At 44.2% G+C, this 27570-nt stretch overlaps 1 protein-coding gene across 10 annotated transcripts in view; it reads left to right on the top strand.

Moving 5' to 3' along the window:
- The window catches only part of MICAL3 (microtubule associated monooxygenase, calponin and LIM domain containing 3), a 2050293-nt gene that overhangs the window by 906861 nt on the left and 1115862 nt on the right, over positions 1 to 27570 (top strand). For 7 of the 10 annotated variants that reach the window (XM_086952901.1, XM_086952908.1, XM_086952905.1 and 4 more), the window contains one exon: positions 2299 to 2379. The exons of the other annotated variants lie outside the window; for them this stretch is intronic. In XM_086952901.1, the coding sequence (XP_086809027.1) occupies positions 2299 to 2379 (81 nt within the window). The remainder of the gene's footprint in view (positions 1 to 2298; positions 2380 to 27570) is intronic. 10 annotated transcript variants of the gene reach the window in all.

Raw genomic sequence — 27570 nt, 5'->3', positions numbered from 1 at the left:
ACACCTAACGCAGGCATTTGGAAATAGGCCATACATCACAAAATGTATCTCCTAGCCGAACATCTTCCAGAAGTAAGATTGTCAGCAGACAGAGACAGCAAATCCATGAGTGGGAACTTTATCCCCAGATTCTTCTTCCCTACTTTCACGAATGGGGATTTCCTCACATAGACCTGTTCGCCACAGCTCAAAACGCAAAATGCCCAAGCTTTGCCTCCAGGTTCCCACACCCGCTTTCCAAAGGCAATACCCTATGGATGAACTGGTTAGGGATGTTTGCCTACGCTTTTCCGCCTCTCCCACTCACTCCACTGGTAGTTCGGAAGCTCAGGCAATCATCCCTCAAACTCATTCTCATAGCTCCCACATGTGCACGTCAACCTTGGTTTACCAACCTGCTAAAGCTATCAGTAGTTCCACACCAAAAACTTCATTTTAACTTCAGTCTCCTCACTCAGAGCCGTGGAGAAATCAGGCATCCAAATCCCAAGGAACTCAACCTGGCGATTTGGCTCCTGAAATCCTAGAGTTTGGTTATTTGCAATTACCACCAGGCTGTATGAATATCCTAAAGGAGGCTAGAAAAACTATTACTAGGTCATGTTATGCAGCAAAGTGAAAATGATTTGTTATATACTGTAATAATAACCATATCAATCCCCTTGGTGCTTCTGTGCAAATTATAACAATATCAATCCCCTTGGTGCTTCAGTGCAAAACATCTGTAATTTCTTACACATACAGCAATCTGGATTAGCCTACACATCCATTTGTTTGCATTTAGCAGCAGTATCTGCATACTTACAAAACAGACAACACTTCTCTCTTACCAGTGATTAAGGCCTTTATAGAAGAACTAAAAAGAGTAATGCCACCAAGAGCTCCACCTGCACCAGTTGGGAACTTGAACATAGTCCTTACAAGGCTAATGGGTCCACCTTTTGAACCAATCCACTAGTCTCCACTTTCTCTCATGAAAAGTTGCCTTTCTTATTGCTATCACTTCCTTAAGGAGACATGATGAACTCCAGGCACGTACTATACAAGAGCCTTGCTTTCAACTTCACAAAGACAGTGGTTCTTCGAACCAATACCAAATTTCTTCTTAAAGTGGTTTCTGCTTTTCACATTAATCAATCAGTTGAGTTACCCGTGTTCTTTCCTCAACCTGATTATGTAGCAGAACGGGCTCTACACACACTAGATGTTAAAAGAGCTCTACTATATTATGTAGAAAGAACAAAAGATTTTCGTTAGACAAATTTGTTTTTTTTGCCATTTCGCCTCCACACAAAGGCAATCCCATATGTAAATCGGGCATTTCAAGATGGACATGAAATGTATCCAAACATGTTATGTGAAAGCGAAAAGAACCTTGACAATACCCCCTAGAGCGCATTGCACCTGCAAAATATGGGTTACTATGGCCTTCTTAGGGAATATTCCCCTAGGTGACATCTGTAAGGCAGCAACATGGTCTATTCTGCACACATTCACCAAACACTATTGTGTAGATGTGTAAGCGAGGCAACAAGCTAATGTAGGCCGGGTAGTACTTAAAACACTTTTTCAAACAACTGCAACAGCTACTGGTTAGCCACCGCTTTGGGAGTTAACTGCTGTATAGTGTATGCAAAGCATGTGATCTACAGCTCACATGCTTCGAACGGATAATGTTACTTACCCAGTAAGCATTTGTTCTTGGCATTTAGAGCTGTCGATTCACATGCTCTTTCCCGCCTCCCTGGGTACCTATACCTGTTGTAGTTTTTCTTACTTTACATACTTATACATGGACATCTCTATTCTACCATTACTAACTCCATTCTCACCCTCAGTGGGAAAACAATCTAACAATGGAGTTGATGCCCATGCGCCCTATCACCGAAAGTAGTCACCTACCTCTTGACTGGAAAGACTTCTTGGAAGAAAAACAACTTGCAAACATCCGGACCCAAACTAGATGGCAGGAGTATGCAACGCATTTGATCTACAGCTCTACATGCCAAGAACAGATGCTTACTTGGTAAGTAACATTATACTTATGGCTGTAGGTGCAGAAAAATTGAATAAGTATATTTTAGAACCTCCACATTCTTACAACACCTAGTGAAAGTTGGGCTATGATATGCAAATATATACCCACATATATTTTTTTTTAATCTAAGTTCTTGTTATTGTCTGATATCCCTCAATATTTTTGTTTTCTATCCTGCATCATTTTTATTTTACATTGCTCATATGTTGTATTTTAATTCCTCTTTATCACCTCTGTCTCATTTCACAACCTGTGAGCAGCAAACTCTTCTGCCTTATCAGGAGCGACTCCTGAACCAGAGAGAGCAAGCTCGACTTGCACCTGTGCCCCGATGGAAACAGGTAAAAATGAACATGTGCCATGAACTTAATTTGTTGTGAGGTGCTGCGCAACATCCCGCCCTTTGAGGATGTCATCATGCCAATTTTCTGTCCCACGCTTTGTGAGCATGGCCATGGTTTTTGTAGAGCCTTTTTCACTAGGAAGTTTAAGTACTGTACTGCCTTTTTTCTTTTTTTCTTTTTTTTTTTTAACCTTTTCCTTCCTGATGTTATGGATTTAAACCCATGTTGCACCATAGTCTATTTCTATGTTTAGTGTTTTCATAACTGAAGCATTTTGTTTGAGTGTGCTAATTCACTCCATGGTTTCTAACGCACGTCTCATTGAAGGGCAAGACTCTGGGCACAATAAAAAATGTTCCAGTTATATTTTTTATTCCTAACATAAAACACACTACAGTTAAACGGTATTCAGAAATCAAATTGGAAGCATTAGTAAAATGAAACCCTACTCTCCTCCTTTCTAGCGGGTTGGTAGTTGCATGCAACGAGGGACGGGATTAGATTTAAAAAACTCTCCAGACGAAATTGTGTAACTACAACACTGTGGTCCTGTTTTTGTCAGGCTTGAGAAAACAGTCAACAGTTGTACAGTATAAGTTGATTATTATGATATATACCCTACATGGGGTATCCCTGCACTGGTGTCAAGACATGCTTTGAATATAGCGGGCAGTTCTTGGCATTTGGCATCTGGTGAGTATTTGTGTTTTCTATACTGGCAGTCACCTGCGGTCTCTGAGAAACAGTCTTTTGTCGATGTGAAAGAATCAACTGATGAAGACAGTCAATTTTGTTGTGTGTGAATGCTGTCCGATTTAGGCTGCAGTCACCAAATTGATAAGTAATATCAGTAGTGGTGATAAGTTCCCACCAGACATCCTACTGATTTCTACTGCCTATTCCGGAAAGGTAACTAGTGGGTGCACTCATTTGTGAATACTTGTATGAGGAAAGCACTAAAGGGCAAGTTTTGTGGCCATGTGGTATAAGGTGACCTGTTCTGAATTTTACCACAGAGCCATGCTCCTTTTAATGAACTTCCAGGGTTAGATCGGGCTCCTGTAGCAAAATCCAGCTAAAAGAATGATCATTCTCTGGACAAATCCTCCTTACTTTGGAATTTAAGGTTGCTATATCCCCTTACCAGTACATGTAATTTGCGACTGGTGCTTCAGGACTGGACAACTCAAAAATGTCATCATCTTCTCTAGATTTGCTTAGTGCATTTTATGGATCAAATCAGTTTATATAGACAAGCTCTGAGTTTTAACAAAACAGATAAAGCCTCTTACAACCCAGAGGTCGGCTAGTAACTAGGATGAAAAAATAACGTGCCTCCCACCCCATACCTTTCCTAAAGCTCACACATAAAGAAGGCACTTATATTTGGTTATATCCCCAGTGTATAGATAACGTTTGATGACTTTACACAAGTATATGTAGCAGCCTCAGCTATTTATTGCAGGTTAGTTTGTGGAAAGAAAAGTATATGAGACAAACAAATCTCTTTAAAATCTTAGTCTTTATGCTTCAAAAACATTGTCACCTTCTTCATGCCTAGTAAGTTTCGATATTGAACAGCCAATTGTATGCTTTGGAGTTCAGTCAGTTCCCCCAGAAGGCAAGGATCTCTTATTGTGCTGTACTTAGTGCCAGGCTGATTTGTCGTCCTTTCGTTGCTTTTAATGGAATTTAGTTTTTTAGGAAGGCTGAGCACTGTATATGCAGTAAGATGCTGAAGTTGTATCCTGTATTTCTTATCTGTATCATCTAGTACAGTTTAGGGGAGTTCCAGAGGAGATAGAGTATTTTCCCCCATGCTACTGAATCTCGTCCAGCAATTTTCCTTCCTCTCTGCGTACCATTTATGTATTTGGGCTGAGGTGAAGTACCGTTTGTCGTTATCTTTGGCATGGTTTATCTGCCTCAGTGTGTGACATTTTCCATAAACATCTTCCTGTTTTCTTTAAGGGTGTGCTGCAGTTCAGTCTCCCACCTTTTCTGACCTACTGATTTATCCTTCAGGGTGGATTGCTTAAATAAATCATGTATGTCAAAGAGTAGGTGCCTAGCACTCTCTTTTGGTATGAGCCATCTTTTGGTTATTCTTAATGGTCTACTCACGAGAGGCGTCACTTAGCAGTTAGTCACCCAAGGTCTAACCTGTGCATATTGCATACTGCCATGCTCAGAAAGAATATAGTCTTTTTTTTTTTTTTTTTTGCTGTTCTGATTGGATGATACTTTGTGTCAAATTGGGTGCCTGCTCTCTTGCACATTGTGATTTGTCTGTAGATAGGGCAGAAGTGAAATTTGGTCTTGACATTGACGTAAGCGGCGACTGGAACGATGTCATACCATTTTCTTTTTTTTTTCCCTGCTACGATTTTTTCCTGGAGTGTTAAGTTGGATTTGGTCACGGGGAAGATTATAGCACCAATCTCTTGGCCAGCCAAGGTACTTGCCATATATGTATCAAATGATCTAGGAAACAGGAATGCTTCTCCAACATCACACTGCAAAACTCTACCATGTATCTCAATTGGGTATCTTGATAATATTGTATGATGATGGGAATGCCAAGGCCATCTTCTTTAGGATATCTATAGGGCCATGTATGATTAATATGTGGTTTTCTGATCCCCGCAAACAAATCTGTTCTTTTTGTAGCTTTTTTTTATCATATTACATTTTGTTTGGAGTGTATGGAACACAAACAGGGGTTCAGGGAAGTTGTTCATTTTTAAGGCTACATTTCTTCCAAAACAAGACAGTTTATATTGTGACCAAAGTGAAAGATCTTGTTTTATTTTTCAAAGGATGCCATGGTAATTTATGCAAGCTATTGTTGAGAGGGTATTTGCTACTTGCAGTCATAGGTATGTGTCTTGCTTTATGCTCCAAAATAAAAGAAATGCTGCATTCTCAAGAAGAGGCACTCGGTAAAGCAAGAAAAGTCACATGGAAAGGGGGCTCCATACTCAAAAAATTAGGCACATCAAAAGAGTTTCAAAGTAAAGCATAGGGTTTTATTAATGCAACGCTCTCTAACAGAACAACTTTCTCACATATCAAATTAAACAGGTAAAACAGCATTCAAATATATATTAAAAATACAAGCAGATAATAATGGTAAAGCACACGCAAATAATGATGATAATGAAACACTTACAAGCCAGATAAAAATGTAACATTCACAAGTGAAATGCAAGATAGCAAATCCTAGGATTCTCAAGTCAAATAATAAATGAATGTGCGCATTGACTAAGAATACATATAAAGATAACTATATGTCTATACCAAAATATCTCAATACCAGTGATCAAAGAAAATACCTCGCCAGCGGCTGCAGTATCTTCATCCTGGTCCTCCCATGACTGGGGGACCTAATTGACAGTACTAGGGTCTTCAAGCTGGGAAATGCAGCACTGAGCAGATGCGTCCACCTCTCAGGCGAGATCCCTTGTAAGAGCTAAGAAACCTTATCTCAGTGTGCGAGAGGTTTTGAGAGTACACCCTCTAAGTTAATGAAACTCAACGGTACTGGCCAGGATCCTGCAAGCATTCAAAGGCAAAGGATTCCTCACACATTCTCCACGCACGCCCACGCAACATGTTCCAGCCCCTCATCTTGGTGAAGCTCGAGAAAGTAGAAAACATCTCAAAAGTACAAAAAAAACAACCTCAAAGAGGAAAACCATATTGAACATAAAGAACCTGAATAACAGTAACCTGGGGGCCTGCTTGTGTTTGCAGAACCCAGGCCAGAAAGAGTCAGAATTCAAGATGTAGTCAGAGCAAGTTAAAGTCTGTGGTCAAAACTTCATTTCCTAATATACAACATAATGCACATTTGTGCATGACTGCTTACAGCACTACAGTATGATATAGAGTGGGTCATTGATTTAGCTCCTGTATGGCTCAAATTGATCATTGGATGAAATCAAATTGCCTAAAATTAAATTCCGGTGAAACAGAGGTGCTACTTTTCAGGAACAGATCCTTCTGGTTCTCAATCTGGTGGCCCCGGAACATGCGACCCATACCGACACCTGTTCAAAAAGGAAGGAACCTGGGAGTTATCTTTGATAAGCTCCACTTTGATCTTCAAGTAAGAGCACTCTCTTCTTCGTTATTTCATACACTAAACCTAATAAAGAAAATGTGTCCATTCATCTCGAATGAGCTTCGAAAAACAGTTGATACCTCCTTCATCCTGATCAAGTTGGACTATATCTTTATTGGTATCTGGAGAAAGTCATTACAAAATGCCACAGCCCGACTTCTTGCTGGACTTCCCAAACATAAATCAGCATTCCAAACACTGATCAATTTGCATTGGCTACCCATAGCAAAACATCTGAAAGAAACTGGTTAGTGTTAGATTCCTTACCTTAGAATATCCCCAGGCGTCAGACTGGATTTGGAAAGTTTTGCGTAGCAGTACCCCTGCGCGTCGGTAGGCGTCGTCTACAGCTCCGCGTCCGTTGTCTGGGTCGCTGGCGCCGGGATGACGCCGTAGGAGTACTTAGACGCCGCCCTCGCGCGCTGACGTCAGTTCTTTTTTCAGCGCCAGCAAGCACAGATCCAGAAAAAGCAGTACTCTGTAGTCACTTTTTGACTAACTTGTTTTACCTTTTTTGATCCTGTTTCGAGTCGTAAGACTATCGGTGCCGGTAGGGATGCCTGGCTTCAAGGCCTGTGCCGATTGCAACCGACTGATGTTGGTTGCCGACCCCCACCGCCGGTGCCTGTATTGCCTTGGGGCCGACAATGACGACAAGTCGAGCCCCGACTGCCGGTCCTTGACGTCGAAGGCTAGGCGAGAGCGGTCCCGTAAGCGCCTCGAGCTCCGGCAGTCGGCCCGCGCCGTTCACGGTCCAGGTCGAGGAGGAGCTCGAAGGACCGGTCGCGGGCCACAGTCCTCGCAGCTCGGCGAGTCGACACCATTCGTTGGGTTCCAAGTCCTCCGGTACGAGGCACAAGAAGTCCAAGAGATGGCATCGCTCCTCCGACTCCCCCGACGCTCGCGCGATGTGGCCGGGGGTTCGGGCGACACTGCCCAGGCGGCGCACCGCTGCCAGCTCCATACCTGCCGGTTCCTGGGCTGAACGTCACACCGGCGGAGATCGATGCCTTCCTCGCTCTCTCCTCCGTCTGGTCCCGCTGTGGCGCCATCTTGCCCCGCGGCCCTGACTGGGAACCCAAGCGGGCCGGGTGCTTCGGCCCCGGCGCCGCTGGGTGCTACGGCCCCGGCGCCGTCGACGACTCCGGTCCAGACGCCGCAGGGCCCCTCCGGAGCCGGGTCGCCGCTGGTCAACCTTACGACCCCTCTGCCGGCACTGACCCCCAGGGTGTCGCCCCGGACGACATTGTCCCTGGTCCCTCCCTCGGTCTGGATCCGGCGTCGCTCGACGCCGCATTCTGCGCCGAGAGAAGAGCATTTCTTCTATGATCCGGCCCCATCTTTTGCACCTGACTATCAGGAGATGAGACGAGGAGGATTAGGAGGGGTCTGTGGACCCTCTGGCATGAGAGTGCCAGTCGTATCAGGGCAGTGGATCTAGGGTAGGCTAGTAGTTTCCACTTCGCCCGACACTGGCTTTGTCTCCCCACCTACCGTGGCTACGGAGGAGGGGGCTGCCTACAGCGTGGTGCTGACGAGGGCGGCCAAGGCCTTGAGTCTTGAGCTCCACGTCCGTGAGGACTAACATCCTCACCGAGGTCCTTAAACCGCAGGCAAGCTCTTCGGAGCCTCTCCTGCAGTTTAATGAGGCCCTTACTGTTGTTCTGTTGGGCACTTGGTCCAGGCCCGCTACAGGTCCACCTGTAGATCCGAATGTGGCCAGGAGCCACCGCCCAGCCCCGGGTGACCCTACCTTCCTGTCCACCCACCCCACCCCCGAGAGCCTGGTTTTCCAGGCCTCTAACTTCCAGACCGCATTCCCGACTGCTCCACCTGATCGGGAATCCAAGAGATATGAGCAGTTCGGTAAGAAGCTGCTCTCCTCACTCAGTTTGGGGTTGCGGTCGATCAACACCGCTTGCCTTTTGGGCTGTTATACCCACTCTCTGTGGGACACAGTCGCGGACGTGCTGCTAGGTTGCCCTGTGGAGGCCCGGGTCAAAGTCGCTCAAGCCCTTGTGGAAAAGCGAGATGCAGAACGGTACTCTATCCGATGTCAGCTGGATACCACGGACTCGCTGGGCAGGGCGATTGCCACGTCAGTGGCGATTCGCCGCCACGCCTGGCTGAGGTTAGCCAACTTTTTAGCTGATGTCCAGAAATCCCTCATGGACAAGGCATTTGATGGCCGTCGCCGCTTTGGCGACAAGGTAGACAGTGCGCTTGAGCGTTTCAAGGACTCCAGGGCTATGGCCAAGTCCTTGGGCCTGTCGGGCCAGCGCCAGCAAACTTCTGCCTTTCACTCCTTTCGTGGCCAAGGAAGGGGCGCCCCCTTACATCCTGCCAGCCACGGGCCGCAGACTAACATCCAGCGCGGAGGCGGATGTGTTAACCGCCGTGGAAGTGCCAGGGGACAGCGGCAAGGCCAGTCCACATCCACCCCGTGGCATCCGCCTCAAAACCCTCCTAGTCCGACCTTTCAGGCCCATTTGATGCCAGTGGGGGGCCATCACCTCCTCCACTGGCGCACCATCTCGTCGTACAGGTGGGTGCTGCAAATCGTCCGCCCCTTCGAGGCAACCCCTCGAGCCATGCCACCACAGTACCACCGCATGCCGGGGGATCACTTGCAACTTCTACAAGAGGAAGTTACGGCCCTCTTGGCCAAGAGGGCCATTGAGCACGTTCCTGGGCCAGAAGTAGGGTGTGGTTGTTACTCCCACTACTTTCTGGTTCCCAAGATGGGCAAAGGGGGCCTACGCCCTATCTTGGACCTGCGGAACGTCAACGGCTACCTCCGGAAGGAGAAGTTCAAGAGACTGGATGGTGGCGTTGGACTTGCAGGACGCGTATTTTCACATCCCTGTCCTGCTGGCCCACCGGTGCTACCTGCAGTTCACGGTAGGCCACGAGCACTTTCAGTTTACAGGGCACCCCTTCGACCTTACCAGCGCTCTTCGGGTGTTCACGAAAGTGATAGCGGTGGTCGCAGCTCATCTGCGCAGGTTAGGGGTTTCAGTCTTCCCCCTACCTCGACGACTGGTTGTTGAAGGCGGGCTCGTCCCAGACAGTCGTCCGCCACCTCCAGACTACGGCCGACCTCCTGAACCTGCTGGGGTTCTCCATCAATGTGCCGAAGTCACACATGTGTCCCTCTCAGAAGCTCCTCTTCATCTGAGCGGTTCTGGACTCGGCGCGGTTTCGGGTTTAACCTCCCGAACAGCGGGTTCGGGATATTCAGGCTCTGATTCCAATCTTTCATCCTTTATCCCGGGTCTCGGTCAGGTTGACGCTGCGGCTTCTGGGGCTGATGGCCCTATGCATCCTACTGGTGTGTCCCGCCCGGTGGCGGATGCGGGCTCTGCAGTGCGACCTGAAGTTTCAGTGGGCCCAGCATCAGGGCAACCTGTCCAACCACGTCCTGATCTCGAAAGGCACTGCAAGACAGTTGCAGTGGGGGCTCATGGACCGCGATCGCGTCAGCGGCAGATCCCTCTCCCCACCCCAAACGGAGCATGTAGTCGTGACGCATGCGTATCTCCTGGGCTGGGCGGCCCACATGGGAGAGGCGGAGATCAGAGGCCTCTGGCGCAGTCCCGGCTCCACATCAACCTTCTGGAGCTATGGGCAATCCGGCTTGCCTTGAAAGCATTCCTCCCCTCTGTCCAGGGGAGTGTGGTGCAGGTGTTCACGGACAACACCCCCGCATGTGGTACTCCAACAAACAGGGAAGGTGGGGTTGTTGACCCTGTGTCAGGAGGCTCTGCGCCTCTGGCAGTGGCTGAAACATCAGGGCGTGACTCTGGTGGTTTAACACCTGGCAGGTTCCCCGAACGTCAGGGCGGACAAACTCAGCCGTCGGTGCATGATGGATTACGAATGGTGTCTGAACTCTGACGTGGCGCAAGGTCTCTTTCAGCAGTGGGGAGAGCCTTGGTTAGATCTATTCGCCACCGAAGAGAACGCGCAATGTCATCAGTTCTGCGCGTTGGAATTTCCAAGGCGGCACTCGCTCGGCAACGCTTTTCGTCGCGAGTGGAGCTGTGGTCTGTTGTACACCTTTCCGCCTATACCACTTCTGCCCAGAGTGCTGAAGAAGATCAGCCGAGACCGGGCCCAAGTTATCCTTGTGGCTCCGGACTGGGCACGAAGATACTGGTATCCTGAGCTACTCAGCATGTCAGTCGATCCCCCGATTCAGCTGCCTCTTCAGGAGGACCTTCTGTTGCAGCAGCAGGGGACGGTCCTCCACCCGAAACTGTCCAGCCTCCACCTCCATGCGTGGAGATTGAGCGGCGGCATTTGAGGGCATTTGACTTGCCTCCTGAAGTCTGTGATGTGATTCTGACAGCCAGGCGTCCCTCCACGAAATTGGTATACGCCTGCAGGTGGAACAAATTTGTGGCATGGTGCAAAGCAAAGGCTGTGGATCCCCTTTCTGCCCCCCTTTCAGAGGTTCTCCTCTTTCTTCTTTCTCTTGCCCAGCAGGGCTCTGCTCTGAGCACTATCAAGGGCTACCTATCTGCCATTTCAGCCTTTTTAAGGCTACCTGATCAGCCTTCTCTTTTCAAGTGCCCTGTTGTGCATAGATTCTTGAAGGGCATTACTCACATGTTTCCTCCTGTTCCTTTCGTGATGCCTCAGTGAGACTTGAATCTTGTTCTTACTTATTTGATGTGCGCTCCTTTCGAGCCACTTCACATTTGCCCTCTTCATCTTCTCACTCTTAAGAATGCCTTCCTGGTTGCCATCACCTCTGCCAGGAGAGTGAGTGAGCTCTAGGATTTTTCTTCCAAACCTCCTTTTCTTTCTGTCCATCCGGACAAAGTTATCTTGAGAACTAGTCTCTTTCCTGCCCAAGGTAGTCGCAGCCTTCCACATCGGGCAGTCCATCACCTTGCCAACCTTCTTTCCACCTCCACATCCCTCGAAAGAAGGAGAGGCTCCACCGTCTGGACCCAAAATGCGCTCTCATTCTATCTGGACCGCACACACCAGTTCCGGGTGGATGACTAACTCTTTGTTGGTTACGTGGGCGCTAAGAAGGGACGGGCGGTGCACAAACGGACCATCTCTCGGTGAGTCGTGTTGTGCATCAAGGTATGCTACTCTTTGGCTAAAAAGGAGCCTCCTGTTGGGCTAAGGGCCCATACCACTCGGGCTACAACTGCTACTACTGCCCTGGGTCGGGGAGTCCCCTAGCAGGACATCTGTCAGGCAGCTACGTGGGCCTCGCTGCTCACATTCGCTAGACACTACTGCCTGGACAGCCAAGTCCGGAGAGACTGCTTTTTCGGCCGTTCTGTTCTCCAGGACTTTCTGGTGTGATCATTGGTTCGCAGACCCACCACCGGGGTTGGTATTGCTGAGGTATCTATTCTAAGGTAAGAAATCGAACACTAACCTGTTTCTTTCAGATGCACAAGTTACTTACCTTCGATAACGATATATCTGTAAGAAACCGTAGTTGGTGTTAGATTCCTTACCACCCCACTCATCCTCCCCGTTCTGCGGACCGATATCTAGGGTTAAGGTTCCCCCCTTTGAGGGCCCTAGTTTCATGGCATCAGTGTCGGTTTTTATCATGGCTCTGCGTTCCTGGCGCGGAAAAGCTGTGTATAAGAACTGACGTGCGAGGGCGGCGTCTATGTACTCAGACGACGTCATCCCTGCGCCGACGACGGACGCGGAGCTGCAGACGACGCCTACCGACGCGCTGGGGTACTGCTACGCAAAACTTTCCGGATCCAGTCTGATGCCTGGGGATATTCTAAGGTAAAGAATCTAACACTAACTACTGTTTCTTACAGATATATCGTTACAGAAGGTAAGTAACTTGTGCGTCAAGCGTTCAAGACACAATGCATAACCTTAAAAGCACTGTATAATTCTGGGCCAAGCTACTTTCGCGAAATGTTAGCCTGGTATTCCCCTTGCAGAAAGATCTGATCTCTGATGCAATGTTAACTATCATCCCTCCCCCCCCCCCTAAACGCCCCCACCACCCCAAGAGCAAAGCTTACCGCTTGGGGTGGTAGGAGCTTTCTACTAAAAGCGGCTACACACTTGAACGCCCTAGCCGTGCCAATTAGGAAATGTTCCGACTTCCTGTACCTTTGGGAGCAAGTTAAAACCTGGCTTTTTACACGCTTTTAAACGGTAGCAACCACTTTTCATTGTTGCACCTCCGGGTGGTCCTGTGGGACACAAAGGTTGAATACTTGCAATTTTTGCAGGTTGAGTATAATCCTTAAAATGTCTCTGAATGTTCGGATCTCTGTCAATGCAGGCAGCGAATGGACAGGGTCTGTAAGTGCGGCAATGACATCATCTGCCGATAGGCTTATTGTGTCTATCTCTCGCCCAATCAAAGTCACTTTGATTATGTGTATTATCTCTCATCTTCTGGGCTAGTCTGTGTGTAAAAGACAAAAGGCATCTGCAATAGGGGGCAGCATTATTGTGTCCCCATTTGGATTGGTAAAGAATGTGAGGAAATGCTCTTTATCTTTACTTTATCTACAAGAGACCTATACCTACGTAAGATCCACTGGCAAAAATTTGTCTCCAAAACCGAAGTGTTTCAGTCTTCAGTATGTATGGCCAGTATACTCTATCAAACTCTTTCCGTGTCAGAAGTGAGCAATAAGACGGTCTTTCTAGATCACGTTAAAGGTAACGTAAAAAGAAAGGTTTGTTTTGTTTACTACGCACAGTGCCTCTCTGAAATTGGAGCCCGTCTGTTCAGGATCCACCAGACCCAGCATATAGTGGTTCATCCTGGATGCCTGTTCAGGATCTTAGCATTTGTGTTGATAAGTCAAATAGATCTATATGAACTGCATAACTTTTTATTTTTTTACCTGATATAGGGATATCTGCAAAGGATGTCTCTAATGTAGATGGCTTGAGGGTCCATCTGTGTGTTATGAAATTGAATAGTCTGGTGAGAATAGGTGCGAGGGTCTGAGAGAAGGCTCTATGGAACTACAGTGAATTTTAAAGACCCATCTGGGCCCGGTGATTTATTGGATTTTAATTGGTGATTGCAGAGATAACTTAATGTTTTGCAGTGGATATTTCCAGATCTACTGCATTAGATGCTCAGTTTGTTGTTGGGTCTGCTTAGTCAGGTGAGCTTCTTCTCTGTATGGACCGATTTCTGCAGTACCATAGTCTTGTGCTGTGTAGAGTGTCTGATAGGTTGAAATGCTGCTACAGTTTGATCATTATCCAGTATTGGGGTATCTTTCATAGATTCACATGCCTGAATCAATCCCCGCCGCTGAAGTGGGAGTGCCACGGTACATATAACAAAGTGGTAAATAGTAAATTCCATGGGCTATCATGGAGGTAAACATGTATTCAATAGCCTATTAGGCTCCGGTGTGCTGTGTAGAGTGTCTGATAGTTTTGAAATGCTTCTACAGTTTGATCATTCCCAGTGACGACCTCTCCTGTGTGATTCACTATGGATTTTTTTATTCTTTCCTCTGTGTAGTTCACCCTCTCCAAGTCTATTCTCTTTAATTGAGCTCCCACTGTGCAAATTTGCACCATTCTTGGGGCCCCAGTGCTTTTGTGTATTGCTACTTGTTACTTGAACCAATACAATATTACTCAGCACTCAAATCAAAGATTTTCCAATCGCTCTAGTATCAGTTTGAATCAGCCAATCATCGCGTGAAGAGTAGCGTCCAATATTCATCTTTGTGTAGAAAAAAATAAGATAATCCAGAATGATATGTATAATCCACTCTTCATTTTTCAATCTTCTCCTTAAGTTTATTACAATCCAATTGTCACCAACGAGTTTCATCCACTCACTACTTCTTCAGGGCTACACAAGTACACATAAGTGAATATTTAACATATATTTAATAAACAACAATTCATATTACAAAATGTACAAATTAAAATATAGCCATCTTAATACCAGTAATAATACTGGTAAAGAAAGCATAGCTTCATTGAGCACTGCCTTTTTTACATAAATGAATCTATACATCACATTGGTCATTATCTATCAATTAACATCCTTCACAGTTTCATTTGTTAACGACAGAATCAAAATTAGCTTCATCTACATTACAATTTTTACATATACATCTCATTGAAATAATGTTAGGGCTATAGCAACCCTTTTTCACATTGATAATAATTGCACACATACTAAATTGTTCATAATACATCATAAGTGCCCATAAATATATTGTAGTGTGTAGATGCATATATGCAAAAAGTGCAGAACACTTCCAGGGGTCAAGCAGCAAATAGGCGGTCAGCCTCAGTAGATCCTCTGAGTATGTCAAAAGTGGGAGCTGCAACAAAGTCAACTCAACAGAATTTCCCACTTTTGAGAGAAACTGTACCTGGATTTGTTAACCACTAGTGTGAACCGCAAATGCCCATACTATGCCAGGAGACACACTCCCTACTTTGTTTGTGGGGAAATGCTTTCTTCATAGCATGTTCAAGGACCTTTGCCAATGCTTTTCCCCTACTTCCCTCATCGCGAAGATACCAAACAAGAGGAGACTAGAGCTGAGCCATCTTATTCTGCCATCATGGGCTGTTCAATACTGTTTCATGGAGCTTTTCCTCTCTTGGAGATCCCAGAATCCGTGATTGGTAAAATGTCTGTCTCCTTGTGAAGGCTAAGGACTATTTGCCAACCTAGCTTCTCTGAACTAGAGTATGTCTTTTGAGTAACAATGAATGCCATCTTTTAGACAGACATTCCACAAAAATGCATAAAATACTGTTTAACGCCAGATCGTTATCAATCCAGTTCCATGCAATAACCATGGTCCCCATCAACTGTCTGCTTTACCATAACATATTTTACACTACCTGCTAAAATTAACTTGTTCATGGATTGAGACATGCTCCTGTCAAAGCATATCTTGTAGATCTTGCCTGTTTTTTTGTTGGTTTTATTGACAAAATTGCATAGACATGTTACATTCTTACATCAAATCATAGCACCATATACATAAATAAAATTAAGGGTGTCAAGGAGGGCCAGTAGTATAGACCAGCAGAGAGCAACAGCGTAGACAGATGTTACATAGGCACGTCTGGACAGTGAGCAATAATGGCTATGAATCACATGACCAGCGGGGAAGGGAGGGGACTTGACCGGAAAGGGATAAGGGCAGTAATAAGGGCGGTTACCGACCTTCACCGGCGGCCGCCGCGGGCGAAGTGCCGGCGGGGAGCACGGGAGGGGCAGCCGGGCTCCGGGGAGTATGAGCCTGGAGGTATGACACTAGTGTCCCCCATATGTCGATGGGGCGGGATCTGGCAGGCATGAGGTCCCAGAATTCAGATAAAAGGGTCCGGGAGCGCGCTGCATTCTCGAGTCAGTAGGCGAACTTGGATGCTGGTTTGCGACCCCAACACATGGATAACCTACTCTGCGCTAGGACAAGCAGCATAGCTATCGGGAGGCGTCTGGACAGTATTTAACAAAGCCTAGAAGGCAGAGTGGAGGGTCGGGCTGAACCGGTGAGGAGGTCATCTCGGAGATAGCAATACAGACCGCGCCAAAAATGTGGAAACTTTTGGGCACAACCAGGCGAGGTGGGAGAAGTCCGCCGCGGGAGCGGAACAGCGCAGGCATATGTTGCCGGGGATGAGTCCCAACTTATGTAGCTGAGCGGAGGTGCGATAGTCTATGCAGACATTTAAAATGAATAAGGCGCAGGCGATAGTTTGGGGCCAGTCAGCATGGGAATTATCAACTCAGTGGTCCTCGCCCCATGCCAGGCAAGCTCGGTCAGTGGAGATGGAGGTGGCCGCCAGCGTGAATGCATAAAGTTTGGTAACCAACTTCCGAGGGGAGGGAGACGAATACAAATAGTCGAGGGTGGTCATCGATAGGGGATGCTGGGGGGGATGTAGGATGTAGCCCCCTGCAGATAGCACATAGCTGATAAGAGTAGAGTGTCCATGGAACCGTCAGCGAGAGAATAGAATGTGTTCCCCAGGTATAAATCCGCCAATGTAGACAACCCCAGGCAGGTGGCGTGTTTGACCATACCGGAGAGCTGGAGAGGAGGGAAAGCCAGATGCCGAACTATCGGCATCGCATTTGCCGAAAGCAACGGAGTGCCTGGTAAGCAGTGTAGCCCATCCCAGGCTCAATGCAAGGTCTCGACCGTGTCTATTTCGGTGCGTGGGGGTTTGGCTAGGGCGAACAGGGCGGTGACGAGCTGCCACATGGCAGCAAGGTCTGCCTCAATCGCCACATGCGGCTGGAAAAGAGTGGGGTGAATCCAGAAATGTAAAAAAACTAGCTTGAGCACACAGAACATAAAGCTTAAAATCAGGGGCGCCCAAGCCACAGGGATCGTGCCAGTTTTTGTTTAGCAATTCGCCAACTGCATATTTGGGCTAACCGGGTCATCAAGGAATTTATTAAAGGGCTCTTCAGGATTCTTCAAGTGAGATGACTTCCAGTCTTTTGGCAGCGAATTAGTGTTAGAGTTAATGCGAAACCCTTTTGAACCGATGCACATAGCAGAATTAAAATATTCTCTTAGAAGCTGCCACTTGTTCTGGCTGTAACATATGCGAGAAGAGTCTGTGAAATACAAGCCTTGACGATTCAGGAACCATAATTCTAGTTTCATAAGAATAGTTTCTTTAAGTCCTGTGTTTTTACTTGTTTAGCTGACATGTGGGCATTCACTAAAGATGTGTTGTACTTACTAATGTGGCTATGGGTAAGGCCTTCTAAGTGACGTTTAAAAGTGCATTGCTTTTCTAGGACTGCTATGGGACTCCCCGCTCGAGGACTGGGAATATTTAAACAAGTGGATACTGACACTGTAGAACTATAGTTACAGGCAAGTGACTGTTTTTGCAGCGTGTGCTGCTGTAGATCACATGCTTTGCACACTCCTGCCATCTTGTGTTGGGTACAAATGTTGCAAATAGTTTTTTAAATAGAAGTTTTGGGGTGACGTGCGATCCCAACAATGAACCAGGACAAAGCTCAAAAATAGTCACTGCGTACTGGCACCGCTTAGCCTCGTAAACTTTTCCAGAAGGACCTCCACACCAGCAGTGTTTCATGGTTTCATGCCGAAACACTTGCTTTAGGACCAGGTTACGCATTGGCGTATAGATTCCCAGCGAGCCCCATCTTTGGAGCTCTATTTAATAAAACCTGCCTTCTGGATAACAATGCAGCATACCATTCTGTCATCCAAAGAACGACAGACCACCACAAGGTTAAACTACACGTGAGGGAGGAGGAAGTTGACTTTTAGTGACCACTCTGTAAGAGAATGCTCGGTTTCCTTCTATCCTATGCTAAAAATACAGGCCAGCAATGACTTGCCCTCCAACCCCTCTGATCACGCAATATCTGTCAGTGAAATGATAATGATATACCTTACTCAACGGGAAAAGACAACCTCAGAAAAATGTGTCTTGACTTTCATTGCTCATGTATTCTGCTTGGAATTTCGCACAATGCCACCAAACATGACACCTCATCAGCACTTTTTCAGTCAAAAATTCAAAGGCTGCTGCAGTAGGATTTGGACACATTTCCACAAAAGGGGCTATAGTATTTTTTTTACCGTGCCAGAGAGAAGAAGGAAATCCCTTATACTACTATACTTCCTAATCCCGAAAATGGAACACTCAAGGCAGTATTCTATTTCAGGCCACTGAACTGTTACATCCTGCCAGAGTACTACAAGATGACCACTGTGCAAGACTGTATGCTGCTTTGCTTCAGGGATTACAAGACTATCCTGATATCAAGGACTTCTACTTACACACCCCCCCATCCACCCAGCTCGCCACTAAGTACCTAAAATTTGTGGAAAGTGTACAATGTTATCAATTCAGAGAAGTACCTTTTGGGGTCTCAACAATCCAATGGATGTTTACTAAACCTTTAGCAGTGTTTGCAGCTCAACTTATTCGCAGTGCCATTCATGTGCAATTGGAACTACGCTGCACCTGACTGAATAGGCCTAAATAGACTAAAACTGGTCTTGTATTGCTTGTGTACTGGTTCAGAGAGGATTTGGCTTTGCAGTTTGGGTTGGACTGTGCCTATTGGAGAATTACCGATGCTGATTTGTATATGGCTGGGTCTAATGTTGTGGTGGCAAAAAAAATTGCTGAGAATGCGACCTGAAGTAATTATCAATGGCTGACATTAATTAAAGTATTCCATCTCATGCTTTTTTATTCGTCAATATGAAACAGAACAGCAGCTAACATCAGTGCCTAGCAAACAAGCAGTGTTGCTTCTCCAAAGTCACACCTCTCTCACCAGCAAATGCAACCTTTATTGGGATCCATTCTGGACATAGTAACATGCACATTCTATCCCAACGATGAGAAAGTGTTGGTGTTTCAAAAACTGCTTCCCCTTCACCAAATGTCGCATTCTCACAGTGGGAATGGTCCCGAAATTGCTGGGGATAATGGCATCTTGCATTGCAATAGTTTCAAATTTACATCTACACATGCTACGTCTACTAGTGTTGCTGTCCAGGCACTAGTAACAAGTGATTGTATAGTGTGAGGAACTGTTATTAGTAGAGCCCAGAATTCACGAGTTTCAGAGTTTGGAATAGTAAATTGTTACTTAGAAAGTTGGTCCTCGACTTTCGCCAGCAAGTGGCTATTGTCACAGACTACTTCCTGCCGTGATGGGAAGCACATTTGGATAACTTGACAATTCTGGTCATTTAGTCTCCCCAACAACTGTTCATCAATGTAATGAAGCTGGTGGCAGTACAAACGGCATTACAAACATTTTGCTAAGTAATTTGTTGAAAGTAAAACCACAAAAACAGATATGTCCATAATGTGCTATGTCTAAAAGCAGTGAGGCGCGTGTTCACCACAAATTTTAACATTAGTGCAAACAATATGGCATTGAACTTTTTATCTTCAGGCTTCTTCCTAGTGAAGTCTTCTGAGAGTGGACAACAACTCTGTGGACTTAAGAATGGCACATCAGCACCCAAATGGGATATGAACTCGAGTACCCCCAGTCCATCTCTTCTCTACCACAGAAATGCAGAATATCCAAACTTTACCTACAACTGCCCACACCCTCATTCAATAAGAAATGCACTGTGAACTGGGAAGGGTATATTTGCCTATACTCTTCCTCCACCAATACTGGTTCTGTATGTAGCAAAGAAAAAGAAGCTGCACCCATTAGGCTTATCTGATTGCTCCCGCTCAGACAAGGTATCAATGTATTTCCAGCTATTGGGCATCCATGTTTCTCAAGAATGAAAGTTACCCCTGTTTACCATATGCCATTGTAAACCTACTCACACATCATCGGGTCTGTGTTTGACCAGTCTGAGCAAATGGTATCTAATCCCACCGCAGAGCATTCAGTATACAGGCCACCTCTGGAATGAACAGTATCCTGAACTAGGCAGCTGAAAACATTCTATGCAACACATGACTTCATTGATGTTATTCCAAATATGCCTAAAACAACATGTTTAGTTGCTACCTCTTAAGATGAGAATTCTACAACACCATCTGCCAAGAACTGGATTTACACTCTTGACTCAATCCAGATATATTAGGATTCACAGCCATCTACAGGAGTTCTTTCATTAATGGGACTGTGTAATCCACTCTGCTGAAGGGAGCTTGCTTTCCAGCTTTAACTCCTACTTATCCATTTTCCACTGTGAGAATATGGAGCTCACTGCAGAAATCATTGAGCTTGTGTCTGCTTCCTTCCTGTCTCCTAGGAAAATTATGTGTACATTCTCAAAGACCACACTGCTGCAATATTTGATCTGGACAAGCAAGTAAAATGCTGCCTCACTATCTGTGCAACCTAGCGGATCTCTTTGTACATGTTCCCCTAATTAATGGGACTCTTCTATAAAGAAAGGAAGTTGTCCAATTCCAGGTTAATTTCCGCACTCCTGAAGTAGGCAAGCAAGTACAGTTTGCTGACCAGCTGCTCTGTGAATAATGCCTTTGTCTTGCTGTCTCAATTTACAGATTTGTCTATGCAGCAGAAAGGAATTATTTAAATATTTCTTCCTTTCATTGCTAAATATGAGCACTTTACTTCTAAAATGAAAGTTGCTTTCACACATTAAGACCTCTCTGAAGAAAATGTAACTGCCAAGCATGCGGCTATAAGAGACTCCTCCAAGAAACTGTAAAAAAGGAAATGGGAAGGGTTTAAAACTGGGCTTGGAATTTCGCCCTGGGAAAGTGTCTTTAAGTGTTCTTTAGCTTCCTAATTGGCTACTGCGTGGATTAAGATGGTCTCCTTTATTACCTGTTAGTAATTTCAGCTAAGTTGATTTTGCACTTTTAAAAATCAGGTTGTGAGGGAGAATTTTATTTTTATACATTCCACTTCTGCTGCAGTTCCCACCCGTAAAATTTGAATATGTTTTGGAACTCTCGTGCATAAGCCATTTGAGAATGTCCTTCATTGATCTTGACCTACTAACTTGTCAGAAACCCTTTTTAGTGGAGATTTATGTATTTATTTATTTAGAGTACTTATAAAGCGCTACCATCATCCCGAAGGGTTATTCCGGCGCGAGGATCGAAAATTGCCTGGCACCTGCTTAAACCATTATTGGGGGAATAGTCCGCTTTTCAGCCTTTTTCGAAACTTAGAGATCAGGGATAAGACAGAAGTCAAGTGGAAAAGAGGTCCAGTGGAATGCTGCTAAAGGGCTGAAAGAGCGTCCTTCCATTCCCGCTTTTCTGACATTCATGACCCTCACCATGGCTAAATTAGCATATCGAAGAGCCCAAGTGGGTTTGTGAAAAGTCTTGATTCCGTAGAGTGATTGGCCCAGTTTCGTTGAGTGCTCTATGAACATGATGTAGTTTAAATTTAGCCCATTGACGTACAGGGAGACTGTGCAGTGTGTTCAAACGGGCAGTAGCAGAGCTAATTCATGTGCTGTTACAGATCATGCAAGCAGCTGTATTCTGGATTGATTCTAATCGGGTAGATAGGAAGTCAGCCATTCCAAAATGTAAGGCAATCTTATGACTGATTGGAAGAAGACCTAGCAAGCCTTGCAGTGTCGGCCACAGACAACGTTGCTTTCCTGATAGTCCCTACGTTAATTCCTTGGGTAGCAAGAGAATTGAATGTATTTTAAGAAATTATCCCCATGGTTTTTCAGCTTAAATACAATTCTTCCCGGACTGAAAGAACCAGGCACAATTTAAAAAAGATGCACTAGAGCTTTAAACGTTTACCTGAAAAGTTAAAAAAAAAAACCTTTAAAATGTGAAGACTTTAGGCTTCTCAGCGACAGCCTGTTTATTTCATCAGAACAAAGTCTGCATCAGTGGCTTTCCAACAACATCGCAGGCAACTGTAGGTTCGAAAAGTGGGCTACTTCAAATGTTTTTATCTGCCTTACCCTACCTTCTAGAAAATATGTGGCTTTTGTCCTGGAAATTGAAACAACCGGTTTGCTTGTTTAAGCATATGCTTTATCTGACTCTCCAGGTGCTTGAAGCTGTAAAGTCAGATTCCTAGCAAGGTGAGTGGGGAGTAGGAAAACTGAAGAACGAAAATATTCCTGGGTGACTGGCATTAGTAGTCCTTGCTGTCCCTGCTTCATTACAATCTCCATCTCCTCAACAAATGCCATTTTACATCTGTGCATGCCTGAATAGAAACCTACAGTACAACCAGTGATGCACTGATAGTGTTTGGGCCCATGTGGCAAAGCATGCTCAGCAATATAAGGCTCTGAATTGTTTTAAAATTGAAAATCAAGATATTGGGCCATCCTTGTCAAGGTTACAGCTGCATATGCCCTTAGTTTAGCTTTATGATTCATACAATGAATTTTCTTAAGAAGATGGCATACATACACACACCTCTTTTAACAGACATAACACTGCAAGTCTGTAAATGTATTTTTTCCCCAAAAGGCTCAGTAAAAATGAGCTGCCATAATTTATTTAGCTATGGGGTGACCAGTTTATTGCAACTGGATGTTTTCCTACCAGTATGAGTGCCAATTCAACTAACAGAAACAGTTTCACCTCCTGCCATATCCTGCTGAGCTTCCATACCTCTCACTTTTGAAACCACACCTCTTCCACTACACCTCCACCAAACATAGATGCATACAGCCACTTAGCATAGGTTACTCCAGCCATGTTGCCTATTTCCGAGCCCCACCTCGCTTTTTTCTTATGCAGCCTTCAACTTTCTTGCTTCCCCATAGTACTATAAATCTTAACCTGCCTCGTGCATAACCCAGTTCCTAATTGCCATTCTGTGCTCTCCTTACGCGGACAAATGCATTTAACATTATTTGAGGTGCTCTGTCAGCAGGAACCCCTACCATGTTTTGCAGCTTTAACCGAGCCCTACTGTTTGTCATTCAAACCGGTCTGAGAGGCGATAGATACCCTAACAGTGATTTACTAGGGCATTACTGCAATTCACAAGATACCTATGCAGATCTCCATTTATTAGAAAATGTAATGGGCCGTGTCTGACATCTAGAAATGCACTGAGTCAACCACATGTATCAGCCTTTTCTCTTCTGCGCATTGTAAATCACTGCTAGTTTTATGCATGCCCCCGAGACTGCTGCTTGAGCCTACATGTAAATTTGCAGAGTTGCACCTTCAAACACAGATTTCTAAGCTGCTATTTTCAAATGAATTCCAGAATCTCTTCATGCTCTAAATTTTGAACACCTGCTTTGCTAAACATCGCATACTGCACACACAATCATTGCTCTCAGTTCAAACAAGATGAACAAACACAAGCTTGTGCAAAGCCTAGGCCTGTCCTAAATGGCAAGTTTAATCTGAAGAAGATCATTTTGATGAAATCACACATGAGAAAGGATTCATTGTATGTTCACCTACAAAATGTCAGTGAGCTAGACCCATCTAATCAGAGCTACACTGAACAACTGGGCCATCAACTCAAAAAAGTGCTTTATTCACAGTGGTTGTTAGGAGAGCAACTAAAGCACTAGAGCTGCAGTCAAATTGAAAGAGATTCTTCAACCAGTGCCACCGTCCTGTGAGCCATTACAGCCGTTTATTGAAGCCCTTACTAATGCAGTTGTTGCTACTTGCTTGCAGTCATGTTCATGCCGGCTAATCAGTTGACATAGACTGGCTTCCAATGACCCAACCTTTCTCTTCAAGCACCATACACCAGAGGATCAGATTGTCAAAGCTTCAGCAAGCAAATTCCTTTCCAACAAATACCCTTGGTAGAATAAACTAATATCTTATGCCCTGACATTGCTTGAACATTCATAAAAGCAGTAAACATTAATCATTGCAATATTTAATCATCAGTAAACTCTGATAAGTGGACTTATTTTGTTAAATCACAGGGTACATCATGATTGATCTCAATGCATTGCACAACATTAAATAGGCCTATATATCCGTTTGAACAATAATTACAAACCGATCTGCTTAATTTGTCCCCATTAACATCAGTTATTCCAGTAGTAGCAATCAGTAATTACATTCAAGGGCGCTACATATTTCAGTACTCATCAGAGCATATATGTGTATTATAGCCAAAGTGATTTAATCAGCAATCTGCAAATAAAAGTAACCACCATGTAGACACATGACCAATTTAAAAGGTGCTTATTAACTTTTGAAAGGGAATGATGTTTGGTATAGATGAAAATGTGACCAGGATAGTTTCTTTGGCCATGCGTCTCAGAACGAACATGTGAGACAGCTCACCTGTAGTATATGTCCAAAGGGAATAGCACAAAAGAAACTCTTATATAGCCTCTTCAAATGTGTATTTAGGGCCTTTCAAGTTGTTTAGAAATACTGTATGTGTAACTGAAGGAAAACAAGGAACTAGTTTAAAAAAAACGTGTGGAGGAATGTGGAGTCTGTAAGGTGTAAAGAAAAAGTGAACAAAAGAGCCCTTAAACCTTTCTGCGTACGTGATGACAAATGGTCTTCCATGAGCAAAGTAATGAAATGTTTACCTCTTGAATGCAGCAGTTAATGTGCTCAAACTTATATAAGGAATAAATCAATTTGACACAGTCTCAAAGCTTCAAGAGAACATAGTGTATGAACGTCTCCACTTCGGCATATAAAATAATAGTTACTTGTCTGTGGTCTGGGTGATGGTGCTTATAGGTATTTCTAATGTAGTCCAAACCAATGCCAATCGATCTTGCTGATTTATAGTGGTGTAAAATCATATTACATGGCCTTAAGAGCCTCTGTATAGTTTGGACTTAAGTGCTCATTCATTTGTACCCTTTTTAAAGGGAAGATAATCCAGCTGTGCAACTATAAAATCCAAAAGTATAAGTAGTTAACATTTTGTATTCTGAGGCATGTTCTGAAGCCTTGGACTTGTTTTCCTTGCATTACTAACAAGTTCAGCTGAGTAAGCTGCAGAACCCACTGCCTAAGACACTGCATGGCAAAGTCACAGTCTGCTGTCTCTTGGACATCCTGTTTCTTTTCTCTGTCTCTCAATTTGGTGTACGTGTGTTCAATGTTAATCACTTGAATTCAATGTTTAATCAGATAAACAATGTTGTTCTCACAGTAATTTTGAAGAAACACACTTTCAGATTATATGTACTTCAGCTGGATGAATCTGGATTGAAAAGCTGTGCTTCAATAGACATATTTCTATTCTCCATTGCTAACAAAGTTTCCATGTTACCATAACTGTACAATGGCCTTAGTGTGACTTTAATCAAATATGTATACAATACTACTTAAATGTATGAAGGTGCTAGGTGATGAGTCCACAAATGGAATTTTTGCATGCTTAATAAAGGTTTGTGTCTGCTAAATGCCAACTGGCAGTAATGTCCTGCTTTGTCATTGGTGACTCCAACTACTTACACCAGAATTATTTCTGGTGCTCCCCAGACCCTATGCTGGGGAGTATAATAACTAATGGAAATCTGGTATAACTGACTTTTAATGTAGTATGTCTTAGTGCAGATTTATGTTGCTTTTTTCCTCAACCAGATGATTATTAGTGAGATCAGTCACATTTGAGCTCAGTTACTCTGTGCCATTTGAAGCGAGACCCTTTTGTATTGTTTATGGTAAAATACATAATGTCAGGAAATTGTGTTTCTGGTTCCTCCTGGGGTCTTTGAATTGGTCCTTATAATGTTTCCCAATGTTTCGTGTGTGTGTGTTTGTGTGTGTTTGTGTGTGTTTGTGTGTGTGTGTGTGTGTGTGAGTGTGTGTGTGTGAAGGGCATTCAAATACATGTTACATTGTTCAACACTTGGTGTAGTATGATTTCACAGCAAGATGCCTAGATGATGACACAGACATACTAACATATTGCCCATATCCATTCGAGTTTAAAGACCAAAGGGGTAAATTTCAAATATTTTTTATAAACCTAGAAGATGAGAACTGTTTGTAAGACTAAGTGACAGACCAATTACCAAGGTTGCATTTTGTGCACCAAATGCCAAGCAGCCTTTCCTTTCCCCTTCAAAAGTGGCGTAAACTGACAAGTGCATATAGTTATTGGCTTTAAACAAAAAATGACCCTTTTTAATTGGAGGGCTTTGCAGCACCAGAATAAAGATAGATAGCTAGCAAACCCCACCTTAGTTTTATCCTTTTTCGGAACCAATCTTCATGGTTCATTTTTCATGGGGTCATGGTATTACTACATGTAATTGCACAATAAGTGTTGGTATTTGTCCACTGCTGGTTTATATGTCACTATTCTCATTTGTACACATGTAAATGTCTTTGTGTATTTTCCTTTTCTTCACCCAGAGAGAGTGACCAATGATGAGAAGTGGGTAAACCGGTGATTGTTAACCGGGAACCCCCTCGGGTGATTCGACAGTGAGGCACTCTCTCTGTTTTCACTTCAATTTTTTGGTGCTAGTGTGTCTATTTCTGTTTATAAGTTTATGCATCTTGACCTTGGGTATAGTGTTAATTGACACATTAAGGGAATCTAGATCGTTGATGATATATCAGACTCCTCCATTGGTCTAGGATTTCGATGCTTTCTGACTTGGTAGGGCTCTTTGTGATTGAGAGTTGATTGAGCGGGGGGCGGCTCTACCAGGCACTTTCCCCCTACACCCCTAGATATTGATAAGTGTATGCCGTTTTAGGCTCAATTTATTACCTTATTTATTGGCATCACCACTAGGGTTTTCCACCACAATTGAGCAGAAGGGAACCTGCGACTGCGACAATAGGTCTCCGCTGGATTCCCTTCATTTTGTATTCTGTCCATTTTATTCAATGCCTAGGCGTAGATTCTTGGTTGATATTTTAAAACCAGCTAATATGAAATGTGCTCAAGAGGCCCTGGTCTATCTTCAACAAGCGACTGACCCTCTTACACTGTGTTGTATTATTAATTTCATTAAAGTGGCAGTTCGATTAAGGAAACTAGGGGAGGGGGTGGAATGTAATTTCTTAGTGATAGGTTTTAATGATTACAAATTATATATTTTTTAATATTTAGTGACCTGATTGTATTATTAATGATCACGTATGTCACTTTAATATTCAGTGATTTGATTGTATTAAGTTTGGGATTTGTAGGCTAATTTAATTGTTCTTTTTTAAAAAAAAAACAATGTTGTATGTTTGTGCTTTTATAGTGAGTTTTAATCATCGAATAAAGAATCCGATGATGATGATAAGTGTATATAGTTAGCAAGGGCATTTGGTATATATTTGTTGCTTAGAAATTATGTAAATTATTTTAAAGATGACGCAAAATTACTAGGGTGGATTACCTTAATAAACTGATATTCTCTAGAAAGTTTTGGACATATTAGCGGTATTGATTTGGTAGTTATTTAATCCTAAATAAGTGCTTTTAAGTGGCAGTTGCCATCATCATGAAGACATTATGTAGGAAGTAATGTATAGCACACTGTTAACAAAAAAATCATGGTAGTATAGTGCAGCTCTAACTTATTTGATATGGGACGATTCTCTTGGAATACTAATCAAACACTGGATTGGACGAGAAGACCATAAAGGAAGGTTGCCCCAGTATTGGAACTTTCATAGATTCCCATGCT

The sequence above is a fragment of the Lissotriton vulgaris genome, chromosome 1_2, assembly GCF_964263255.1.
Source record: "Lissotriton vulgaris chromosome 1_2, aLisVul1.2, whole genome shotgun sequence".
In the NCBI taxonomy this organism is placed as follows: Eukaryota; Metazoa; Chordata; class Amphibia; order Caudata; family Salamandridae; genus Lissotriton; species Lissotriton vulgaris.
Note: the sequence above shows the minus strand (reverse complement) of the source record. Positions and strands in the feature narration are given on the sequence as shown.